At 47.8% G+C, this 25,620-nt stretch overlaps 2 protein-coding genes across 5 annotated transcripts in view; one reads left to right on the forward strand and one right to left on the reverse strand.

The window, feature by feature from the left end:
• Positions 1-13,014: 13,014 nt before the first annotated feature.
• On the reverse strand, positions 13,015-14,808 carry LOC115472351 (NADH dehydrogenase [ubiquinone] 1 alpha subcomplex assembly factor 8-like). The gene is made up of 3 exons (XM_030206592.1): positions 14,598-14,808; positions 14,386-14,499; positions 13,015-13,603 (listed from the first exon to the last, which is right to left on the reverse strand). The coding sequence occupies exons 1-3, from the start codon at positions 14,688-14,690 to the stop codon at positions 13,586-13,588; spliced, it is 225 nt and encodes a 74-aa protein (XP_030062452.1). The 5' UTR covers positions 14,691-14,808; the 3' UTR covers positions 13,015-13,585.
• A 995-nt stretch (positions 14,809-15,803) lies between these two features.
• Positions 15,804-25,620, forward strand: part of TEPSIN (TEPSIN adaptor related protein complex 4 accessory protein) — a 42,885-nt gene continuing 33,068 nt past the window's right edge. For all 4 annotated transcript variants that reach the window (XM_030208576.1, XM_030208577.1, XM_030208578.1 and 1 more), the window contains exon 1: positions 15,804-15,919. In XM_030208576.1, coding sequence (XP_030064436.1) covers positions 15,881-15,919 — 39 coding nt within the window. In that variant the 5' untranslated portion in view covers positions 15,804-15,880. The remainder of the gene's footprint in view (positions 15,920-25,620) is intronic.

Here is a 25,620-nt window from a genome sequence, read left to right on the forward strand (position 1 = left end):
GGCTGGGTTCGTAATATCCTGACCTCAGCAAGCCTCCAGCGTTCTTTTCCCTCTCACTGTCCCTGCCTTGCGTAAAGACGTAATGACGTCAGAGGGTGGAAAAGTGAGAGGGAAGGGAACGCTGGAGGCGAGCTGACGTCAGGATGTTCCGAACGAAAGCAACTGAAGGCAAGTAGGCAACGGAACGCTGTGCTGGAGGGGAGGACAGAATCGCGGGACATCGAGGGCAGAGGAGAGTCGATGGATGGGATGGGAGGAGAGAATCCCGGGACACGGATAGGAGGGCAGGGCAGAGTAGAATCGCTGGGGAGGGCAAAATTGTGGGACACGGGAGGGCAGGGCACAGGACGATCGCTGGACATAGAGGGGAGAACAGAATCGCAGGACACGGAGGGGAGGGCAGGGCAGAGGAGAATCGTTGGACATGGAGGGGAGGGAAGAATCGCTGGACATGGAGGGAGGGAAGAATCGTTGGACATGGAGGAGGGCAGGGGAGAGCCTTCCTAGGGCTCGTTTGATTTTGGACGCAACGGGCTTCGTTCCACTAGTATTAGATAATTATGTTCATGATTGATAGGTTTAGGTAATAAGTTCCACCATTTCGTGCCCAGATAAGTGAGGTCAGTCAATAGAATAGATTTATACATAATGTTTCCTGCAGTTTGGGAAATGTAGTGTAAGATAATCTCTTGTTCCTGGGACTGCATTGCACAGGGGAAGTTCTATGAGTAGTTGAATGTAATTTGGGGCGTTTCCATAAATTATAAGATGAAGAAAGCATATATCTTGATTCTAGCTTTTATAGGTAACCAATGAAGCTTAATTAGCAGAGAGGTTGCACTGTCAAAACGTGTCATATTAGAAACAAGGCAAGCTGCTGTGTTTTGAACCATTTGACGTTTTTTTGATTAATTGTACTTTGCAACCGGCATATATTGCATTGCAGTAATCCAGTTGTGTTAGTACAAGGGATTGTACCAGCAGTCTGAGGGTCGAGGCTGAGAAAGAGTTCCTTATGAATTTTAGCTTCCAAAGAGTTTTGAAAGTTTTAGAGGCAACCGAAGAGACTTGTGGTTCGAATGTTAAGTGATGGTCTATAACTACTCCAAGTATTTGGAGCCCTACTTTGCAGCTCTAGTTCCCTGAGCTGTGCTTTTTTTTGTCAGCTTAAAAAGAAAACTTGCTGGCTTGGAAGTGAGATCTTTGAGAGTAACTAGAATGCTCCAGGAACAGACAAAGAATGAGAGGAAGATTTAGGATTATCTTCTAGAGGTCTTTGAGGCCTCACATCCCCTAAATTTTAAACCATTTTAAGCATGGGCGTAGACTGGGGGGCGAGAGGGGGCAGTGCCCCCCCTAAACGACGAAGACGAGTTCTTTCCCGCAGCGGCGAACGGGCGGGTGGGAAAGCAGCCACACTGAACTCCGTCCTTTGCTTCCTGAATCCTGCCCTCTCAGCGTCCCGCCCGCCCCAAAGGAAATGGCATCAGAGGAAGGCGGGACGCAGAGAGAGGGCAGGATTCAGGAAGCGAAGGACGGAGTTCAGTGTGGCTGCTTTCCCACCCGCCCGTTCGCCTCTGCAGCTTCGGGAGTGGAGTGAGCCAGGAGATAGGCGTCCACTGTAACAGAAGTAAGGAAGCCATTTTGCCCCCCCAAATGAAACAGTCAAACTACGCCCATGATTTTAAGATCCTCTCCAAACAATTTCCCTCATTGGTGAAGTAAGATTTAGAAGCTGATTCTGCTGCCCAATTTCTAAGCCTCAAAAGACATCAATTAAGAAACTGTTCCAGGAACGAGCCTCAGCAAACCAGTTCAAGAGCTGCACAGAAGTCCAACCTCCACCTGCTGGAGATAGAGAAATATTGAGATCTGAAGCTGCATAGTGCCCTAAGCAATTCCGTGTTGTGTCTCTAGCTGCTGGTCAGTGGACACAATGTCAGCAAGTTCTGAACTGATTTGGTGAGGACACTAAGAAAGGCAGAAAAAAGTGTTGTTGTTTTTTTAAATGTATTAACTGGAATATGTTAGCTTTAGAAAGTGTACATTGCAGTTGTCTTTGTATTTTGTTCAGTACAAGAGGAAATGCATTTCTTTCTCCTGTGCTGTTGTGGATGCCGAGTTTGACGACTTGGGCTTCTCAGTTCAATTTTTGTTTTCATATTTCTAATTTATGATTCTTTGTTCTGTATTAGTTGAGGGTCTGATTGTGTTTTGCATGTGACCAAGGTATATTCTGTTTTCATGTATTTTCAGTGTAGAACTTTGTAGAAGTCTCATTTGTTCTGTTTTACCAGTAATAGGCTGTTGGTGTTTTAGAACTTCCCGGACTACCTTGATCCATTTTAGACTGGTTTATTGAATAAAGCCTATTTTGTATTCCCCCCCCCCCCCCCCCCCCCCATCAGGGTTGTTTTATTGGTATTTTAGTTAAAATCTAACATTAAAAGCCTTAAGTATAGCGTAAGATACCATGCAGGCCAGGTGCCTCCAACCAGCTACTTTCTTTCAGGTTATCTTGTTGGAAGTAGTTACCTGCACAGAAGGTTCACGTTTTAGTTTAATTTAACATTATGTTCCTTAGCGTCCCTCCGGACCGGACCAGGATTGGACTGATGGGTTGTGCTCGCCTACCAGCAGGTGGAGACTGAGAAAAACTCTGACTCTAGAGAGCCAATAGGAGCCCTGGCCATGTGACCTTAGCCTCAGTATTTTCTCAGTCTCCCAGCAGGTAGGAAGTGAGCCCATTAGTCTCTCTCTTTTTCTTTAAGATATTACATATATTTATACTGTTTCTTCTGTGCCGGAAATCTCATTTAGAGGCTTGATAGATTTTCCTTTCCTTTCTTTCTTTGACAGCCTCTGGGTGTTAAACTCGGGTGTCCCGAGTCCACCCCCTTCCTCCCCATCTCCCTTGTTTAGTTGGGAAGGGCCGACCCTTTCTCTGGAAAGGTGTTCCGTCTTTGGGAGAGGCAGCCACCTTTAATAGGTGGCCAATTCTACTTTAAACGAATTCAAAGAAGGCTTTGCTTCCCCAGAATTATAACGAGCAGGCAGCTCTTCTGCTTTATTATGTTTGAGGAGTCTAAGAAAATGAATTGCCTACAAAAGAAAAGACAGTGTCTGGGGCTTTAATCGGAGATTTTTGTCATTTAATTATTTTTGTTGCTGGCTCAGCTGTTTAAAAAAAAAAACAAAAATGAGGCGCAAACTACTTGAGCGCGCGCTCGCTCGCTCTTGGACGGGTCAGAACAGCTCAGGAGCTGTATTGTCGGTTAGCGTCGGGGCCCAGGCTCAACCATGTTTTCTGCGGCATCGGAGGGGAACAAGAAGGTTCACGTTTTAGTTTAATTTAACATTTTGATGTTCTGCAGAGCAATTTACGTAAATAAGACCTATACAATAGACACCATCATATCTACTATAATAAAACGCACCCTCAGCGTTCTGAGGACAAAGGTTCTCAACTCACAGCACAACGATAAAGGGTTCGTAAGTTCATGGTGGTGAAGCCATCCCACTATGACTTTGTGCCCCGCCCTCGCGTCAAACGTCCTGACGTCAAATGAACCCTTTAACGTTGTGCTGTGACTTCAGAACCTTTGCCCACAGAACGTTAAGGGTGACAACGAACGAAACGCAAACAAGCAGGGGGAGGAGTAGGGAAACCCCTGGATGTCCAACACCCCCCCCCCCCCCACAAAATCCACCCACGAAAAACCACAAAAAAAAAAAGAAGCCCCGCTTCCACATGCTGGAGGTGCAACAACCAACCCCAAGCCGCCCCCCCCCCCCCCCACCACCCACCCACGAAAAACCAGGCAACAAAATAAGCCACGCAACAACATGCAGATGAAGCAACACCCACCCCACCCCTACCCACCCACCGACGCTTAGCTTGGACGCCGGGAAACCCAAAACCCCGCAAGAACAAGTCCTGTCTTCTGACTCCGGCGTGATCTTCACCATTACTAGCCTCTGCAGGCAGGGCTTCTGTGCGTCGCAGGACGTCAGACGCACAGAACCCCGCCCTGCACAGGCTACCAATGCTGAAGATCACGTCGGAGTCAGCACAGCAAACAACAGAGGACTTCTGCTGGCGGAATTTTGGGTCCCCCGCAAGCAAAACTACGAGACGGTAGGGTGGGATGGCGGCGGGGGGGAGCATCGCGTGGAGAAGAACACTCCAAGGAAAACCTTGCTAGCGCCCGTTTCATATGTGTCAGAAACGGGCCTTTTTTACTAGTGTACCAGAAAACAAACATTTCCAAGTTTATTAGTTTTGCTATCCCGACCTATCCAGCCTAAAAAGAAAGGTGCAAAGACAGAAATTCAAGTGGAGGGGGGACGATACCTGACACAAGGGATGGATAGAACTACAATATTAGATATGATTGATAGGATGGGGGGGGGGGGGGGGCGGGTAAAACAAAAGGAGTGCTACTAACATTTCCAGGGTTCCGTAATTCGTTGAAGGCGTAAAAAGAAGGGTACTAATGAAAAGCATCTCTGAAGAGGTGGTTTAAGGTAGGGATGTCGTTTTAAATCAAAGTACCCAGCTTTTGCCAGTAAAGTCGTAAACTGAAATTTAGCGATCTGACTCCGTAACATAATGGTACCAGTTATCTGTCAAACCTGCTGCTTCTGGTTTGTGGTTTCACTGAAGAGAGTTCTTTTGCTCTAATTCTGATTCTGACACTCTACCACCGCGGTCATATGACCGAAGCTTTCACCTCTTTCTCTCCCAATTTTAGAAGCCAACAAAGCTGAAATTCTGGATCACGCCATTCTTCTGAAAGTAATTGAAGAACAGCAGGTGCAGCAGAAGCGGCTCTTAGACCAACAGGAGAAACTGCTGGCGGTGATTGAAGAGCAGCACAAGGAAATGCACCAGCAGAGACAGGAGGAGGCGGAGGAAAGCAGGGTAAAAAGACTAGGGCCACACCAAAAGCTAGCTCAGAAATTGCTCTGTCATTACTCATGGGTGCTGTAGGAAAGGCCTAAGGTCCTTGACAGAGATGTGGAAGGGGTGGGGAGGTCTCTGTACTAGAACGAGGTTATTGACAGAACTATGGGGAGAGGTGGTCTCAATGAGCAAATGGCAGGTTTTACAGTGGGGTAGAAATGAGGTGCATTGGCAGAGCTGTTTGGAAGAATCTGCTTTACTTCAGTTGATGGTGTTGACAGCTCATTTTCATGAGTGGTTAATAACAAATCTGTATGTGTTGTATCTGAATTCGAGAAGAAAGCACAGGACAAGTACATAGGATCTGTAAGGGAGAGGAAGGGATAGTGGATGGTATGGATGGGCAGAGGCCATGGGCTCTTGATCTGTTTTCATGTGTTTACATCAAAGAAGGATAACTATTTTTTTGTGTATTTTCCCACAGTAGAAAAACAGCAAGAGCATGTCCTACCTTTAACGAAAAGTAAGGAGGAAGAGATCCAGGTTGTTATAGTTGAAGAGGAAGTGAAAGGAAGCCCCAGACCCACATAAACAAGCTCTTGGAAATCCCCCCATTGTATCAGCCAAGCAACTGAAAGAAAACGATGACAAGTCGCAGGTGGTAGCCAAGCGTTCAGGTAGTCTTGCTGAAGCGGCTGCACCCAATGAGGTTCCTCTTGCTGGAGATGTTGATGGTGGTCCTGGTCTTGCAGCTGGCAATGTCAAAACCCAGCAAGAGTAAGGCGAAGGACAAGGAAACGGCGCTCCAGGGAGCTGTGGCCGCAGGAAAAGCCTGGAGCAGGACACCAGGGAGAAACAAACAGTAGCTGCTGCCCAGGAAGTAATGCCAGGGCTTTCTGCCAAGCAGTCGGAGGCCATTGTCCCAGCAAGAGTAGAGGCAGGAAGCAAGCCACTCCAGAAAAATAGCAGTAGTTCTCAGACAAAAAGGAGAGAGTCTGAGTTTGCAACTGTGAAACCACCAAATGTGGAGCATCGGAAAACTCCAGACGTGACAAGAGAAAGCAGGTGGGCAGCAGGCAGATGTACCAGTCAATCCTGCAGGTGACAAAGCAGAGTCCTACCAAGAGGAACCAGCCTCACTGCTCAAGGCTCCCCAAGAAAAACAATGTACAGCTCCACAAGTCAGAGGAAAATCTAGAGGAGGAAAACTCAAACCAATCCGAGACCTTAAAGAGCAGAATGGTCTACGTCGGCGCAAGCGGAGGAGTGTCATGATGGAGGACAGGGGTGAAGAGGATGGTATGATCATTAGTTTACAGCCTATGCCAAATATGAAAGTGAATGAACTGCAACCTGCACCGTGCTGGAGATGCAACTGAACCAGGTGGCTGAGGGAAGCCTACATGTCATCCAGAGCCGGCACATCAAGCAGCTTCCCGTGACTGAAGAACGCCTGATTGATCTGCCAGGCCCAGGGCATTCACAGCAGTTGTCAGCCTAACATGCTTCCTGGTTAGTGCTGCTGTGTGGCAACTTCAGATATAATGGAAATAATTAAGATTCAAATCTCTTCCAAGGCCTTTTGTAACCTTTGGATACTGTATGTGGAAGGACTAGGCTTGTCAGTCATTTTGAAAGGAACCTTGTTCAAGCCTGGCCTTATACGGTCTCTGTCAGGGAAAGTGATTCAGATCATTTTGTTTGTGTTTGTAGTTTTAATTGAAGCACGTGCCTTCAGAGCTGGTTTTGCTACTGCACTTGTTACTTGTCAACAAGTTGTCGGAATTGTATGGCGTTGGGTGTACGATGTCTTTCCTTTTCTGTTTCTCTTTGCGTTTTGGCATTGAAGAAAATGTACCCTTGAGATCCCAAACCGGAAGGGATCCATCTGCTATAAATATAGGTTCCCTGACACCAGCAGAGGCCCTTCAGGGATGGAAGGGGCTACGAGTACAGCTTTTCATGGTGGATCTTCTGTTCACATGAAATTCAGAATGATGAAAAAGCAAAAGCCCTTGTGTCTCTCCCTGTGCTTTCTTCTGTACTGTTTAATGGTATAATGGGGCAAGGATTTAGCTGAAAATGGAGACATAGCCAAGCAGCGGATATTGTTAACATCAATGTCAAAACGGTTCGGACTGACTTCCAGGAAGAGTCTCCTTTAATATTTAATTCAGCAGTTGTTGGTCCTGCTCAGTCTGACCAAAGGGACCATGTCTGCATTTTGTAAACAAGTGTAAATATTTTGGTTTTCTGTAGTTTTTCTGCTGCTTTGATCTTTATTAAACTGATGCTTCATACATTTCTTGCCTCATTTCTGGAGGTTTATACCATTTCCAAAGAGGATATGAAGTTCCTAAAGTAAGATGAAATATACATTGAGTCCATTCAGAAGCTCTCATCTTTATAGCTTTTCAGTGGTGACCTTATTTCCATGCCTTTCAGTGGAATAGGAGGGCTACAGCCCAATAAAATGGTTTATTCTTCAGCTCAGCATGATTTGTAAAATGATTTAAAATACCTGCCCGACAGCCTTCTTCTGCTGCTATTTACTTAAATCCTTAGGTTTTATTTTTTTTAATAAGAATGTAATATAAGTACATAAGTATTGCCACACTGGGACAGACAAAAGGTGCATCAAGCCCAGTATTGTTTCCAACAGTGGCCAATCCAGGTCACAAATACCTGGCAAGATCCCGAAAAAGTTCAATACATTTTATGCTTTTTATCCCAGAAATAAGCAGTGGATTTTCCCAGTCAATTTAACAATGGTCTATGGACTTTTCCTTTAGGAAGCCATTCAGGCCCTTTTAAACCCTGCTGAGCTAACCGCCTTTACCACATTCTCTGGCAACGAATTCCAGAGTTTAATTACACGTTGAGTGAAGAAACAATTTCTCTGATTTGTATTAAATTTACTATTTTGTAGCTTCATCGCATGCCCCCTAGTCCTAGTATTTCTACCTGTTCCACTCCACTCATTATTTTATAGACCTCTATCATATCTCCCCTCAGCCGTCTCTTCTCCAAGCTGAAGAGCCCTAGACGCTTCAGCCTTTCCTCATAGAGAAGTCGTCCCATCCCCTTTTATCATTTTCGTCGCCCTTCTCTGCACCTTTTCTAATTCCACTGGAGATGGACATGAAAATACAGCAGAGGATCCTACAAGCCTAGGCTGTCTTCTGTGGAGATTAAAGAATGGAAAAGTCTGGATGTCTAGACCAGCCCTAGCATATGTGACAAAGGCCTGAGATACTCTCGTGAGCAGTGGAAAAGGTACTCTGTAATACTGGCCAGATAGTAGCAGTCCTATCCAGCAACTGTTGGTTTGAGTGGTGTTTTTTATTTTACAGATTTAAGGACCCAAATGTGGTTAGTATGGCTTAGAATTAGCCAGCTTAGTGGCAGAAAACCCAACCAATCTTCTGACCATGCTGGCAGCCAAAGTGTGACCACACTGAAAATGTATCCTTATTTTTGTGTCTTTTGTTCTTTATAAGATCCCGTTTCCCCTAGGCCTACCAGTGCTAACATAGTTTATTGCCCAAACACCTGGCCTTGTGCATGATCTTCCGGTCACACTGCTCTGCCAGTATCTGCATTTTTTTTTTACTACTTCAGCAGAGCCTGGTGCCATTTTCACAGCCAAATCTAGTCTCCCCCAGTTCCCTTGAATAACTTGACAGGTGGCTGGCTACCTGTATTGCCAACCAGCTGCAAACTGATTTGTCATGCTGGCCTGTACCACCCAGCCACAGGGTGATGTTTTAAAAAACCCAACAGCCATTGTTGAAACAATTAAAAATAGTGCCATGTTAATACACTTGCTTCTAGATGTGCTTATTGCATACAAGAGGGTATCCCATGGTCCCGCCACTCTATGAAAAACAATGTCCTGACCTTGCTTCTACTGCTACTAATCATTTCTAAAGCGCTACTAGACATATGCAGTGCTGTACACATTATATGCAGGTACTTTCTCTGTCCCTAGAGGGCAGTGCTGTACACATTATATGCAGGTACTTTCTCTGTCCCTAGAGGGCAGTGCTGTACACATTATATGCAGGTACTCTCTCTGTCCCTAGAGGGCAGTGCTGTACACATTATATGCAAGTACTTTCTCTGTCCCTAGTGGGCTCATAATCTAAGTTTTTTTGTACCCGGGGCAGTGCAGAATTAAGTGACTTGATCAGGGTCATTGAACCCAGTTCCCCAGGATCTCTGTCTGCTGCACTAACCATTAGGCTGCTACTCCACACTTTCTGAGCCCTTCCCCTTGGAGCTATTGCTGTTTTGACTGCAGGGCCAGATCGTCAAAAGGAGTTACACATATACCATCTGTCAGTAAACATATAACTCCCAAAGCTGCTTATTTGTCAAAAGTATCACCAAAAACTGATCTCTGGCCGCTATTTATATAGTGTCTAGGTGGAATGGGGAGGGTAATACACATATGCTCACTATGTAGATATATGTATAACAGATTGGGAGTTGCAAAATTACCTTCCCTGGACACAAAGCCAATACCCGCTCAGCACCCAAAGTGCTCTGTCTCCTATGCATGTAGCCTGTGGGTTAGTTTGGCCTACAAGTTAAAGTGACTTAAAAGGAGCCCTTGCATCCCAAACGCCTTCTTCAGATTCAAGGACGACTTATTTTCTAACTAGTAGGTACATAACTTACAATTATTATATGAACCTGTTGAGCAAAAAGCTACCAAACGAGAGGTTACAGATTAACAGATAAAGGCTATGAAAGTTTGGTGGGGCAATTTTCAAAAGAGTAAAATGTCATAAAGTGGCATTTGGAAGTTTTTCTCTGCAGCATGTTGGGGGTGGGATTTGGGTGTTCCCAAAACTTGGACCGTTTTCTACCATCGTGGAACAAAGCAAAAATGTCCAGGGCTAAAAGTTAGACATTTTGGTCTAGACCTGTTTAAGTCACAGAAAGGTGCCCTAAATAACCAGATGACCACTGGAGGGTATCTCTGCAGTCTTTGTTGATGCTGCCAGCCTGCGTGGGTCGTAAGGGGGTCCAATCACCTACCCTACTCCAGTCCCCAGCCCTGCATACAAAAAAAGCTCTTGTGGCTGACAGCTCCAGGGACACTTCACACAGCCACTACCAAACGCCTGACTTCATGTTAAAATTCCCTCGGACAAGGTTGGCAGTCCTTTCTCTGCATCAGGCAGAAATGGTTGTGCATCCCTCGGAGTGCACATTTGAATAGTAAATAGCTCATTAAATTACATTAGTATTTCATTCCCATTGGCTGCTTCCGCTAACATAAAACAGCAACGCAGAACCTCTTTATGCATTTCTCACTGTATTCTGTGCTCATTGAGCCATCTATTGCCCATCTGCCCCTGTAAGTTTTGTGCCTTGGGGCCTAAGTGAAATTTATGTAGTAAAATAAGCAAAGAAAATGGGTAAGTATGCTTTTAAGTGTATCTTAAACGGAACTAGATGTAGCGATCTGCTTAAAAGGCAAATAACTGACTAATTGTGTGTCTGCACTCACTTAAGTGAAAAGGAAAAAAACCCTAAAGTTAGGATAAAATCTCAGAATACCAAAGCCACATTCGCTGGAATGTTCAACAGAGCTATGGAGGCTGATGGGGCTCAGTCTGCTCCTCCTGCAAAGTCAACAGGGGACATTCAACAGGACCTTTTGTAACCTTGAGCTATAAGCAAAGGTAGGTTGCAGAAAAAAAAATCTTTAAAATAATTCAGACAAGTAATTTAAACTTTATCCCCCTCTCTCCGTGATTAGTTAGTCATGGAAAGTGTAGCAACCAGTTTCAAGACTACTTTGCTACAATGGCCTTGACCTATAAGACAACTATGCTGAGGTTTCAAAAATACAGGAGTCCTAAATCCTGCTCCATATTTTGGGCTAATATGATTTGTTTTAGAGGGGAGGGATTTGTCTGAATCAAATGGCACTGGAACTCTATTCCAAACCATCACCAGGGCAGTACATAATGACAGCTAATAACTGCCAGACTGCAAATTAAATCCTCCATAATCCCTTTTAGGGCTGTAACTGCTGCTTGGTGCAGGTTATACCCGACCCCCCCCCCCCCCAATATGCTTTATTTTAGGGCAGTGGTTCTCAACCAGTATGTCCCTTGACATGTCTATAACTAGTCCCTATTTCTCTGCTTCTCGACTACCCTGCTGCCATAAGTCCCCAAAAGTCTACTATCCGTATGTTTTGTTTGCTACATAATTTCTGAGGATTTGCAGGATTTTGTATTACTTCACAGTATTTGGCAATAGAGGGATTTTTGTGTTGCTGTTACTGATGTGACACCACAATGTGAAAATATTTGATTTTGTATGTTAAGCTATACAGACTCTAGAATGGATAAAAGTTTCTCGACTTGATGGGTTGTTATGAAATTACCTACTCTACAATCCCATATGGAAAAAAATTTAATGTGACTCATCAGTCCCAGATTTCTCATTGATAAAGTGAAGATCAAAACTTTTTTTTTATAAATTGCTAAAATTAAATTCTGTTTAAGAATATTTTAGATTTATTTTTCCTTTGCATCATTTTTAACAATGAACTATTTAGGAAGGTTTTTTTCCTTCAGCTGTGAATTTTAGTGTTCTGTATGTCACAACAGAAGAGAACCTCTTTTAGGGTTATAACTGGTCAGTGGCGTACCAAGGGGGTGGGGGCGGTCCGTCCCGGGTGCACGCCGCTGGGGGGTGCTGCGGCTTGCGCTTGTCAGCTGAGTTCACTAACTTCGCTGCAGCTCACTCTGTCCCGGAACAGAGGGAGCTGCAGCGAAGTTAGCGAACTCAGCTGACGGGCGCGCGCTGCGGCACCCCCCCCCCCCACAGCAGCGTGCACCGGGGGGGGGCGCATCGGCTATCCGCCCCGGGTGTCATGCTGGCTAGGATCACCACTGTAACTGGTGCATGCTACTCACCATTTTTTCTTGGGGTGCAAGAGTGAGTAAACATGCCACAGAAAAGTTAAGTACAGGTTCTTTAAAAGTTATGTATTAAATAATTTATTTTGTGTTGGAGATAATGTTGACAAACTGATCTGAAAATAATTGTAAGGAAGTCTAACTGGATCTGTAAATGAAGTAGTGTAGAAATTCCAAACTAAAGTCCAAAATAATTGCAAGTTTGGACAAGCATGTGATCAAGACTACCTATTGCGGAGTTACAAGACTAAGCAATAATACTTCTAATTTATGCTAATTGTATATTTTGGATCTGCCTCACCCATTTGGGCAGCGGACGCCATGGGCTCTCTGTACTATCCTGGAAAGAACTTCATAACCCCTCTAGATCCTTAATTACCCCAACCTGGTATCTGCTCATGACAGTGTTACTCGGTCAAGGCAGTATAGACCCTAGTAATTAGAAAGGAACCCAGTATGTAGTAGATATAATAAGATAGTTTATTACAATCTTACCAATAGCAGTACAGGCAAGTCAAGCATTCACATAATGGAACCGCATATCATGGTACTCCTCTCTCTCTCTCTCTCGCCTTCTGGAGTCTTCTGAATCTAATACCCTTCTGACTCCCATTTTTATACTATTTTGGCTTCATTGGTTCCAATGGACCCAGCTGTCTCAACAGGGCTCCTAGCCCTTATCAGTTTAATTAGAATGACTTCACATGTTTTCAAGCCCCAAGTATAAACAAAAGCCCATCTGTGAGATGATCTCACAGGTCATGTTGCCCTCTTCCGCTCCACCCCCTCCCCTTGGTGTGCTTACCCCCCTTGCATCCGACCTTCTAATGACGTACATTAGCCCTAACAGCTTTGCTCATAACTTTTCACAGGTGCCAGTCCCAAAGCAAATGCCCCCCCCCCCCTTTGCGAGCTCAGCACTTGCTACAGTGAAATGTACCTGTGTCAAAGGTAACCTCTGATTTTTACAGGCCTAGCTCTCTTTTGTATCAGAGGTGATTTTGATTTTAAGAAGCCTAGCTCTTATTATGAGCCATTAGCTTGTATTTTACTGAGAGCAAGAGCTAGCAAGGCTAACATATTTCTTCATAATCTAGTTATGCAGCCTGGGGTCCAAGTAGTTCTATGCATATGAAAATATAAATTGTAATATTGTGCAGATGCTAGTGGTCTATTAACCTTTGTCCAGAAATCAAACCACTGTTGATCAGTCAAAACAACAGAACAAGTATCTTACCAATACTTTTGTAAAAAGGAAGAATTCTGGGCATGTAGGAATAAGAATAATATTTAGAGGCAGCATTACATGTAAGCAGAGCATCAGAAATAATAGTGTATATATCTGGATTATCTACTATTAGATTAGAAAGGGATAAAAACTTACTCAAGGTTGATTGTAAGACATGATAAAATTCTGGAAACCTGTTGACTTGTTGTAAACATAAGCTTCTTTTGTATTGTTACTTACAAAACTTTAATAAAGAATATTTGAATAGAAAAGTTATTTATTAAATATAAATATTTTGTAAGCTCCAACACAGACAGTTGACACACTCCCCCCACCACACACACCTACGTTTGGCAAGCAAGGGCAGAGATAGGTCTAGAAACCCTGGGACTGAGGTTAGATCTCCCATCTCCTCTTTTTAATGCGTTTCTCAATCCCTGTGCCGTCAATTCCCATCCAGTACAGTCCCTGCCAGCTCATCCCGTGAATCGCAGTACACTACGATTATTTTCTGTTCTTTGCCTGTGGGGGGAAAGAAAATTGAGATGTTATGTCTTCTGAAAGTTATTATACCAAATGCATACAGACTTGCGTTTTATTCCCAGTTTAAAGGTTCCAGGGCTGCCGAGAGGGGGTACAAAATTCCCTGGGCCCGCCCACCATTGCTCCCTGGTATTGAACTTAAGCGCCTCACCTTTGAAAGCGCAGCAAGCAGTGGCAGACCACTCCTTCCTTCCGTATCCCGCCCTTGCCTGACATAACTTCCGCGAGGGTGGGACATGGAAGGAAGGAGTGGTCTGCCGCTGCTTGCTGCCAATGTTGCCAGGTGGGCGGTTTTCCGTGACCCGCCGCGGGAAATTTTTGCCTACGGCGGGTTGTGGTTTTTTGGGCGGTTTTCAGGTGTTTTTTCGGCCGCGGGGGCGGGGTTAGTGAAGTTTTGGGCGGGGCCAATGATGGGGAGGCGGGGCTGGTGATGGGGAGGTGGGGCTGATGATGTGGGGGTGGGGTCAGGGGCGGGGTTTGAATTTGGGCGGGTTTTGGGCTGGATTTAGGCTGGTTTGGATGGGAAAAAAATTTTCCACCTGGCAACCTTACTTGCTGCGCTTTCAAAGGTGAGGTGCTTAAGGTCAGTGCAGAGGGCCCGGGGGTGGAGAGGGACCTGGTGAGCTCTGGTGGGGGGCGGCCCTGAAAGATTCTCACACCTTATCCTGGTCCGAACAAGCCCCTTAGAGTCTGAGCCCACAAACGTTCACCTCACTTATCCAGTGCCACATTCCATTGCAATGTCAAATAAAACAACGTACTGCACTGGCCAAACACATCTTCAGGGTTTCAAACTCTTTAGCACAAAGATCTTTCTTCACTTCCTTGTCCCGGGCAGAGACCGCTGCAGAAACGCACTTCCCATAGGCAGCTGCCTGGAAGAGATTGCAAAATAAACTGCATATCAAGACTTAGACGGGCAGCGTCCTCTGACAATAGCCGCGCAGACTCACGTGCCAGGAGCCAGACTCACCTCGGCCCCGCACTCCGTTAGCTGCTGCCCGAACCTCGCCAGCCTCTCCCGACTGCGGCGCCACACACCGGCGGCGGAGGCGGCTCCGGTCATTCCCAGGAGCTTAGGTTAATTGAGTCCAGTCCAGCCCCAGGGTCAGGGAGCCTAATCTCAAGGAGGAGGGACGGGTTAATGGACAGGAGCCGGCATGACGTCAAAGAGCTGAAGCAACTCCTCCCGTGCAGCCGCCATATTGGCCAGATCAAAACAATTGCTACGGCTATTGAAAACAATAACAGACGTGATCGGAGGGGACTCAGGGGAGGGTTTATTATTTTTTTTCTTTTTTTTTAGGGGGGGGGGGGTTGGTGGAGTACTTTTAGAGGAGTCTGTGAAGGGAGGAGGGTTATATTCAAAATGTATTTGTCAGTGCTCCAGACCTTGCTTTCTTATTTATATTTGTCCAATTTAGATTGTAAGCTCTGTTGAGCAGGGACTGTCTTTGCATGTTAATTTGTACAGCGCTGCGTAAGTCTAGTAGCGCTATAGAAATGTTTAATCTAGTTATTTGCAATGCTGTATTGTAGCGCTGCAAAAAAAATAATAATTATTATATATGCCTTTATATCTTCCTTATGATGACAACCCTCTATAAAAATGAAAAAGAAAAGCATATAGAGCAGCACTGAAATGCACAGAATTGGAAATAACAAAGGAAGCTATGGAGCACTAAATATACTTACATTCCCCCCCCCCCCCCCCCCCTCCTCCTTCCTATCAGAGGGAATGCAAACCTAGGAGCTTTACCAAAGCAATATAAATTTCACATATTTGCTATTTTGTTTTCAATAGCAACAGGCAGCGATTGTTTTGTTCTGGCCAATATGGCGGCAAGCTCCGCCCACGACATTCAACCCAGATAGGATCATGCAGTCTCCTGGAATGAACCAAAGGAGATTCCCATTCCCTCGCGCTAAGATCCCATCCGCTCCGACCCCACCCCCCCCACGCCACCTTTGATTGGTCCGCAGCAATACCGAGCGGGATTCCGATTGGAGGACAGGAACGTGGTGTCATCTTCAGACTTCCCCCCCGTAGCCCTGCCTTTTCAATACATAAAACTCGGCATTGGCTGTAAGTGCGCGTGTTTTGGCAGCCGCAGAGCTGCAATTGGCTGTGAGTGACAGTTAAGCCGACTGTGATTGGTCGGTAACCGGTTTGGTTTTCCAGGCGGAAGTGATGTGAAGCTAACTTAAGGTCGCAGTGGAGAGCGCACAACATTCTTGGGGGCGAAAAGAAGGGCAATGGCTGCGTTGATGGAGAGATTGAGTTTCTTGCAGAAGGTAGGGGTAGGGAGGATGGCCTGGTTTCTATTTCCCCCTTGAGGAAGGGGGGTGATGACTGTGTTCTTTGGGGAGGGGGATGTGATGTCTCTCTGTGGGAAATTGTTCTTGGCTTTCTGGGGATGGTAGGGAGGGGGGTGAGGTTCTGTCTCCCATCTTCAAAGCCTTGCTCAAAGCCCACTTCCATATCATCAAGCTGATCAATCCATAGCCTGGTGGGTTGTGTCCATCTACCAGCAGGTGGAGATAGAGAGCAAACTTTTGCCTCCCTATATGTGGTCATGTGCTGCCGGAAACTCCTCAGTATGTTCTCTATCTCAGCAGGTGGTGGTCACACACAGCAGCAGCTCTGGCTAGGCCTCCAAGCCTAATCCTTAGGTTTTGTTGAGGCCTGGGGTTGAGGGCTCTTTTGAGCAAGTGCAAACCTGGTGGTGCCAGGTCCCTCCTTTTCTCCCCCCTCCCGCTGGCTCCGTTTAAAAAAAAAAAAAAAAATTTTAAACGTCCTTAAAGGCGTTTATTTCGACGTTTATTTAAACGTTTTTGCAGCTACTCACTGGGACACCAGGTCGTTACAGCTCGGAGCGGCAAGCAGGTAATTTTACCTTTTTATAGCGGGCAGGGGGTTCCCCGATTTATCTCCACGTGGCATATGGCGTCGGAGGGCGAGGGCGTAAAGAGTCGCTCCCTGGATCGCTTGGGCGCTTCTAGAGGGGATGCGGGGGTCTTAAAGCCTGATTCGCCCTTGTTGGGTGACAGTTTCGTGGCCGATGAATGTCCCGGTCCTTCCTCCGGCGTGGCGATTTTTCCCGCCATAAACGCCCATCCCCCGCTCCTCGCCTCCGCCATCTTGGCCGGCCACGCGGCTCGGACGGCTTCTTCTTGGGCCGCCCTTGAGGTTGGAGACATTAATGCCATGAACGCCCTTAATTTGGGCGACGGCACAAAAGCGGCTAAAGTTAAGCGCCGTTCTTCCCACGCGGCTCCTTCGTGGAGTGTCGCGCCGGACGCCATTTTGGATGCGCAGCATGTCTCTCCCCCGCTCTTGCGAGCGCCGGTTGAGGGTGCGTCTAGGCCTGTTGCCCAGGCTGCGGAAGTACACAGTCTGGGGGGTTTCTCCCCCGAGTTTGTTTTGCTGCTGCATCAGGCCTTCCTTATGCAAAACACTGCCCCTGCTCCCTCGTCTGTAAAGAGGTTGAGGTTCCCAGAGGTAAACGCCCTCAGGTTGATTCCCAGGCCTTGGAGGACTTTGTCTCCTCCGATGTAGATGAGGGCAGCGTATCTGAGGTCTCCCAACGGTCCTTTGCGGATTCCTTGGAGGAGACGGATCCCCGCTCGGATGGAGCGGATGACCCCTCTGCAGCGCGGCTTTTTAGCTCAGAGGATTTGTCCAACCTGTTGGTACAGGCCATGGACACTTTGAAGATTTCCTCTCCGGAGGACGTCTCTCCCTCAGCCCCTGTTGGCTCTGCCATTATGCTGGGGACGAAGCGCCCGCCTAGAACCTTCCACGTGCATGATGCCATGCACACCTTAATTGCGGCTCAATGGGATGTCCCGGAAGCGAGCCTTAAAGTGGCTAGGGCTATGTCCCGCCTCTATCCTTTGACTGAAAGTGAACGTGAGGCCTATCTGTGGCCTACCGTGGATTCTTTAATCACTGCGGTGACTAAGAAAACGGCGTTGCCGGTGGAAGGTGGCACGGCCCTAAAGGACGCCCAAGACAGAAGATTGGAGGCGGCCTTAAGGTCGTCCTTTGAGGCGGCTGCTTTAAGTTTGCAGGCCTCAATTTGCGGCTCCTATGTGGCCAGGGCGTGCCTGTCTATGGTGCAGCGGGCTTTCCCCTCGGATCTTTCCTTGAGGGCTGATTGGCCGGCCCTGGAATCGGGCTTAGCCTACTTGGCAGACTTGCTGTATGATGTCTCTGCGCGGCGGTGGCTTTGGCTGAAACATTGGTCTGCTGACCACGCCTCTAAATCCCGCCTGGCTAGATTGCCTTTTAAAGGCAAGCTGCTCTTTGGGGTCGAGCTGGACAAAATCGTGACCGTTCTCGGCACGTCTAAGGGCAAGAAGTTACCAGAGGTCAGGCTCGGGCTAGTACTCGCCCTGGTACCTCCAGAGGACGGTTTCAGGAAGCCCGTCGGTACCGCCCGGGCAGGTCGGGCTCCTCTGCCCCCTCTTCCTTCAAGAGGAACTTCTCCCCCAAGCAGCATTCCTGTCGCAGAGACCGCCGTCCCGGAGGTGTCCCTCCGGTCCTCCCCCAGGGTCTCGTACCCAATGACGGGGCCTTGGTCCACGCCCCAGTACAGATTGGAGGACGGCTGGCCTCGTTTATGGGCAGTGGACCACAATAACTTCAGACGCTTGGGTGCTGGAAGTCATCAGAGACGGCTACAAGCTAGAGTTCTGCCGACCCTTAAAAGACGGGTTTGTACTCTCTCCCTGCAAGTCTCCGGTCAAGCTGTGGTAGTGCAGCAGACCTTGAACAATCTGATCCGCCTGGGGGCGGTCGTTCCGGTGCCAGAAAATCAGCTTGGCAAGGGATGTTACTCCTTTTTCTTTGTGATACCAAAGAAAGGAGGTTCTGTACGGCCTATCCTCGACCTCAAAGGGGTCAATTGGGCCTTGAAAGTTCGGTACTTTCGCATGGATACCCTCCGCTCTGTTATAGCGGCAGTGAAGGCAGGAGAGTTCCTGGCATCCTTGGACATCAAGGAAGCGTACTTGCATATTCCCATCTGGCCTCCTCATCAACGCTTTCTGCGTTTTGCAGTACTGGGCCGACACTTCCAGTTCAGAGCCCTCCCGTTCGGGTTGGCTACTGCTCCGCGGACCTTCTCCAAAGTAATGGGGGTCATCGCGGCCTTCCTGAGGAAGGAAGGAGTTCAAGTCCATCCTTATCTGGACGACTGGTTGATCCAAGCCCCCTCTTATGCAGAGTGCGGCAAAGCTGTGAACCGGGTGGTTGCTCTTTTGAGCTCCCTGGGGTGGATCATCAACTGGGAGTAAAGCCAGCTGCGCCCGACTCAGTCCCTGGAGTATCTGGGAGTTCGATTCGACACCCAAGTGGGCAGAGTGTTCCTGCCAGACAATCGGATTGTCAAGCTTCAGGCTCAGGTGGACTAGTTCCTCGTAGCCTCTCCTATTCGGGCTTGGGACTACGTGCAGCTGTTGGGCTCTATGATGGCCACGATGGAAGTAGTGCCCTGGGCCAGGGCTCATAGGAGACCACTACAACAATCTCTGCTGCTGCGCTGGACTCCGATGTCGGAGGATTATGCTGTGCGCCTTCCCTTGGACCCAGCAGTGCGCAAGGCGCTGAGCTGGTTGACGCAGACAGACAAGTTGCCTGCAGGAATGCCTCCGGTGACCCCGGAGTGGATTGTCGTCACGACAGACGCCTCTTTGATGGGCTGGGGAGCCCACTGCTTGGGAAGGACAGCGCAGGGGCTCTGGTCTCCTGCAGAGGCAAGTGGTCTATCAACCTCCTGGAACTCAGAGCCATTCGGTTGGTGTTGTTGGAGTTCATCCCGGTACTGGTGTTGAAGCCTGTACGGGTCCTGTCGGACAATGCCACGGCTGTGGCCTATGTCAACTGCCAGGGAGGTACCAAGAGCGCCCCTCTAGCCAAGGAGGCCATGAATCTATGCCAGTGGGCGGAAGCGAACCTGGAACAGCTGTCAGCGGCCCACATTGCCGGAGTCATGAATGTCAAGGCGGACTTTCTCAGTCGCTATGCCTTGGAGCCCGGAGAGTGGCGGCTATCTGTTCAGGCGTTCTTGGAACATCACGACAGCGCTGGGGCCCAGCTGAGCCTAGATCTGATGGCGTCATCGGCCAATTGCCAAGTGCCGCGCTTTTTCAGCAGAGGACGGGACCCTCGATCCCTGGGAGTAGATGCTCTCTCCACAGTGGCCGACACAAGAGCCTTCTCTATGTGTTCCCGCCTGGCCCATGTTGGGCAGGGTGCTAGACCGGGTGGCAAAGCATCCCGCAGGGTAATCCTGGTGGGTCCGGATTGGCCCAGACGTCCCTGTATGCGGACTTGATCAGGCTCTCAGTCGGCGATCCTCTGCGGCTGCCAGTGGAGCAGGGCCTGTTACATCAGGGTCCCGTGGTGATGGAGGATCCCTCCCCCTTTGGTCTTACGGCCTGGCTATTGAGCGTCAGCGTCTGAGAAAGAAGGGCTTCTCAGACAAGGTCATCGCCACTATGCTGAGAGCGAGGAAGCGCTCTACTTCTACTGCTTACGCCAGGGTTTGGCGTATCTTTGCAGCGTGTGTGTGAAGCAGGCTCACTTTCTCCCTTCACTGCTCCAATTTCTTCAGTGTTGGCGTTCCTGCAAGAAGGTCTGGAGACAGGCCTGTCGCTCAGTTCCCTGAAAGTTCAGGTAGCGGCTCTGGCTTGCTTCAGGGGCCGCCTGAAGGGTGCTTCCCTGGGCTTCGCAGCCAGATGTGGTGCGCTTTCTTAAGGGAGTTAATCCCCTGCGCCCATCCTCTGCACTCAGTGGTGCCTGCGTGGAATCTCAACCTGGTGCTAAGAGCATTGCAGAAGCCGCCTTTTGAACCCTTGTCGAGGGCATCTCTGAAAGACCTGACGTTGAAAGCAGTCTTTTTGGTGGCTATCACTTCAGCCAGAAGAGTTTCCGAGCTCCAGGCACTCTCATGTCGAGGAGTTTTTTTCTGCAGTTCACTGAGGCAGGAGTGACTATTTCGCACAGTGCCTTCCTTCCTGCCCAAGATTGTTTTTCGCTTCCATGTGATTCAGCAGCTCTGTCTCCCTTCCTTTCGTAGGAGGTCTACCCAGAGGAATTCTCTGCTCTCAATTTTCTGGATGTGAGACGAGTCATCATCAGATACTTGGAAGTGACCAATGATTTCCGGAAATCGGATCATCTGTTTGTCCTGTTACAGGTCCTCGTAAGGGTCTGCAGGCTTCTAAGCCTACAGTGGCAAGATGGGCAAGGAAGCCATTGCAGCGGCTTAGGTGGCCGCGGGGAAGGCCCATACCTTTGCCAGGCATTACCGCTTGACTGTGGCTGCTCGGGCGGGAGGCCCGGTTTGGAGCTTCAGTGTTGCGGTCAGGGATTTCTATGTCCCGCCCTGGGTGAGTACTGCTTCGGTACATCCCACCAGTCTATGGATTGATCAGCTTGATGATATGGAAGGTAAAATTATGTATCATACCTGATAATTTTCTTTCCATTAATCATAGCTGATCAATCCATAGCCCCTCCCAGATATCTGTACTGTTTATATTCTGGTTGAATTTTAGGTTCAAGTTTAGCCTTCAGTTACTTCAGGAGGACTTCGTGTTCAAGTTCTTCTTTCACTTGGATTCTTCAAGAGTTGAGACGAGTTTGTGTTACAGTGAGCTGCTGCATTCCTCTCCCCTCCGTTTACGGGGCTGGATAGAGATTTAAATTCTGCCGGCACTCCCTCCCGCTTCGTGCGGCTGTAGGGCAGCTTTGTACCCCTCCTGCTTCGGCGGTGTTAGGGTCAGTCAGCTCCTCCCCGCGATTGCGGTTGCAGGATAAGCCAGATCCCCCCGCATCGGCGGGTGTGGTGTCCCTCCCCCCGCTCTGCGGGGATGAGCTGGACGGATTCCCCTCCCCACTTGTGTGGGGATGAGCTGGGTTAATTCCCCCTCCCCCGTTTCGGCGGTGGTGAGCTGGGCAGAGTGTCCCTTCGTGGGGTGTAATTCTCTAAGTGCTGAGTCCTGCGGATGGAGCCTTTGATATCGACATACTGAGGAGTTTCCGGCAGCACATGACCACATATAGGGAGGCAAAAGTTTGCTCTCTATCTCACCTGCTGGTAGATGGACACAACCCACCAGTCTATGGATTGATCAGCTATGATTAATGAAAGAAAATTATCAGGTATGATACATAATTTTACCCTCTTCAACGTCGCCTTCAGCACCTAACCACTACACCTCTACTCAGGAAATCTAGGACTACCCCAACTTGACATTTCGTCCTTTAGATTGTAAGCTCTTTTGAGCAGGGACTGTCCTTTTTTGTTACATTGTACAGCGCTGTGTAACCCTAGTAGCGCTCTAGAAATGTTAAGTAGTAGTAGTATAGTCTGGGAAGGGTTTTGGGGTCTCTGGGTCTGGTAGGGAGAGGGGGAGTGATGACTGTTGTGTTCTTTTGGGGAGGGGATGTAATGGTTCTGTCTCTATAGGCTGGGAAGGGGTTTTGGGGTCTCTGGGTCTGGTAGGGAGAGGGGGGGTGATGACTGTTGTGTTCTTTGGGGAGGGGATGTGATGGTTCTGTCTATAGTCTGGGAAGGGGTTTTGGGGTCTCTGGGTCTGGTAGGGAGAGGAGGAGTGATGACTGTTGTGTTCTTTGGGGAGGGGGATGAGGGGGAGTGATGACTGTTGTGTTCTTTGGGGAGGGGGATGTGATGTTTCTGTCTCTATAGTCTGGGAAGGGGTTTTGGGGTCTCTGGGTCTGGTAGGGAGAGGGGGAGTGATGACTGTTGTGCTGTTTGGGGAGGGGGATGTGATGGTTCTATCTCTGAGAAGGTGTTTTGGGGTCTGTGGGTCTGGGTAGGGAGAGGGGGAGTGATGACTGTTGTGCTGTTTGGGGAGGGGGATGTGATGGTTCTGTCTCTGGGAAGGTGTTTTGGGGTCTGTGGGTCTGGTAGGGAGAGGGGGAATGATAACGTTGTGTTCTTTGGGGAGGGGGATGTGATGGTTCCTGCCCTTGCTGACTTCACACACTTCAAGTTCATGTTGACCTTCCTTCCAATCTGCTCTCTTGCTTGTCAAACAGGACTACTACATCCAGCTGATTAATTCTCTCGGCTCAAACCCTTGACTTCTCTTCACCACACTAAACTCTCTCCTCAAGATGCCTCCACCCCCAACTCCCCAGACCCTAGCTGAGTTCTTCCACAACAAGGTTCAGAAGATAAACCTCCATCCTTTCCTCCTTTCCTGAGGTCACTGATGAAGAAACATCACATCTTCTCCTCCTCAAAACGAACTACCTGTTCCTCTGATCCCATTCCTACCCACCTTCTTAACACCATCTCTCCCACTCTCACCCCTTTTATCTGTCATATTCTCAATCTCTCTCTTTCCACTGCGACCGTTCCCAGTGCCTTCAAACATGCTGTGGTCACACCGCTCCTGAAGAAACCTTCACTTGACCCTACCTGTCCTTCCAACTATCTACCCATCTCCCTCCTCCCCTTCCTTTCCAATTACTTGAACACAAGCTGTTCTTCACACCCATTCCAATCTGGCTTTCGCCCCTCTTCATTCAACTGAAACTGCACTTACTAAGGTTTCCAAAGACCTGTTCCTGGCCAAATCCAAAGGTCTATATTCTATCCTCATCCTTCTCGATCTATCTGCCACTTTTGACACTGTTGATCACAACCTACTCCTTGTCTTCATTTGGATTCCAGGGCTCTGTTCTTCGCACCTTTAGTATACACTCTGGTGGATCCTTTTCCCACTTCTATCCCTCTACCAATTGCAGGGTTCTGTTCTCGGTCCTCTCCTGTTCTCCATCTACACTTCTTCCCTTGGCTCTCTGATATCATCCCATGGCTTTCAATACCATCTCTATGCTAATGACTCCCAAATCTACCTCTCTACCCCGAAAATCTCATCCAGCATCCGGACCAATGTTTCAGCCTGCCTATCTGATATCGCTGCCTGGATGTCTCAACGTCATCTGAAACTTAACATGGCTAAACCGAGCTTCTCATCTTTCCTCCTAAACCTACCTCCCCTCTTCCCCCTTTCTCTATTTTGGTGGATGGCATTCTCATTCTCCTGTCTCATCAGCTCGTAACCTTGGGTCATCTTTGACTCCTCTCTCTCCTTCTCTGCTCACATTCAGCAGATTGCTAAAACCTGTCGTTTCTTTCTCTGTAACATCAGCAAAATCCATCCCTTCATCTCTGAGCACTCTACCAGAACCCTTATTCACACTCTTATCACCTCTCGTCTTGATTATTGTAACCTGCTTCTCACCGGTCTCCCTCTTAGCCATCTCTCTCCCCTTCAATCAGTCCAAAACACCTGCTGCGCGACTCATTTTCCGCCAAAGTCACTATGCTCACATTAGCCTCTCCTTAAGTCCTTCACTGGCTCCCTATCCGTTTCCGCATTCAATTCAAACTTCTCTTGTGACCTATAACTGCATTCACTCTGCCTCTCCCCAGTACCTCTCCACTCTTGTCTCTCCCTACGCCCCCTCTCGGGTACTCCGTTCTGTAGATAAATCTCTCTTGCCTGTCCCCTGCTCCTCTACTGCTAATTCCAGACTCCGTTCCTTTTGTCTTGCTGCACCTCATGCCTGGATAGACTTCCCGAGCCTGTACGTCTAGCCCCGTCTTTGGCCGTTTTCAAGTCCAGACTTAAAACCCACCTCTTTACCACTGCTTTTGACTCCTAACCACTACTCACTTGCCCTGTCCTTTTATCCTCACTCTTTATTCCCTTACCCTTATTGTTCTGTCTGTTTGCCTGTCTTTTCTAGATTGTAAGCTCTTTGAGCAGGGACTTTCTTTTCATGTATGGTGTACAGCGCTGCGTATGCCTTGTAGCGCTATAGAAATAAGTAATAGTAGTAGTAGGTTCTGTCTCTGTAGTGTCTCTATAGTCTGGGAAGGTGTTTTGGGGTCTCTGGGTCTGGTAGGGAGAGGGGGAGTGATGACTGTTGTGTTCTTTGGGGAGGGGGATGTGATGGTTTTGTCTCTGTAGTGTCTCTATAGTCTGGGAAGGTGTTTGGGGTCTCTGGGGATGATAGGTTTGGGAGAGGTTTTTTTTTGTGGGGGCCGGTTTTTGGCTAGCTGCAGAAAGCTTTTTTTTGTGACTAATCAGAGTGGTGCTGCTTGCCAGAGGCATGAGGACTGGGTATGTGTCCATTTATGGCCTTCAAGGCCCTAACCTATGGATGTTCCTGAAATGTCTGAAACTCATTCTGTTGGATTTCTGTATTCCCACTCACTAGTAGTTGAGCAACATTGCATTTGTTTTCGTGGGTTGGATCTCTTGGATCTGGATGTTTGTCTCTCAGTCATGCTTTGCAATGTATTGGCTAGTTTTAAAGCACAGTCATTACATAATATTGTTTTTACGAGTAGGTTAAACTACATATTTACACTTGATCTTAGCCAGAAGGCTGAGAAATGAAAATAAGATACAAGTTCTGATTCCTTAAGGTTTTTTACTCATTCAGTGTTTTATGGGAAGAAAAAAGATTGGAGGTTGACATTCAGAATATTTATCTGGCTAAATTCTGGTCCCTTTAACCGACTGAATTTGTGTGGTTAAAAATCGTACGATGTACACATGTGATTACAGAATTGTCTTTTCACATTACATGCATGCTAATATGTGTAAATTCTTGTATAGTGCTTAAGTTCTGTTCTGCAAATACCAGCTTAATTTACATAGAGTGTATCTGCAGTTTGTAAGATAAACTTATTGCATTCTGCAAGTCCTGTCCATCTGCATCCTTGCTCCACTTTCACTAATTCCGTGGCTGGCATAAATGGAAGAACCTATTAGGTGCACTGATGGTCAGCATAATCTAGGTGCCGGCTCTGACTCCACGCCCCTTTGGGTCCATAATTGGAGGTGCCCAGTTATAAATTGTCTGCTGTCTGATAAAAGGGGCTCAATCCTGCATGGAGGTAAAGTAGCAGCTTAGTGGTCAACTTAGCAGGCCACGAAAT

The sequence above is a fragment of the Microcaecilia unicolor genome, chromosome 6, assembly GCF_901765095.1.
Source record: "Microcaecilia unicolor chromosome 6, aMicUni1.1, whole genome shotgun sequence".
In the NCBI taxonomy this organism is placed as follows: Eukaryota; Metazoa; Chordata; class Amphibia; order Gymnophiona; family Siphonopidae; genus Microcaecilia; species Microcaecilia unicolor.

What these genes read in the sequence shown, in the direction of transcription:
- LOC115472351 (XM_030206592.1), bottom strand. Translation starts at nt 14,690, where the DNA reads ATGACCGGAGCCGCCTCCGCCGCCGGTGTGTGGCGCCGCAGTCGGGAG. An exon ending in TAACGGAGTGCGGGGCCGAG is followed by an intron (nt 14,500 to 14,597) that starts GTGAGTCTGGCT and finishes AATCTCTTCCAG; the next exon opens with GCAGCTGCCTATGGGAAGTG.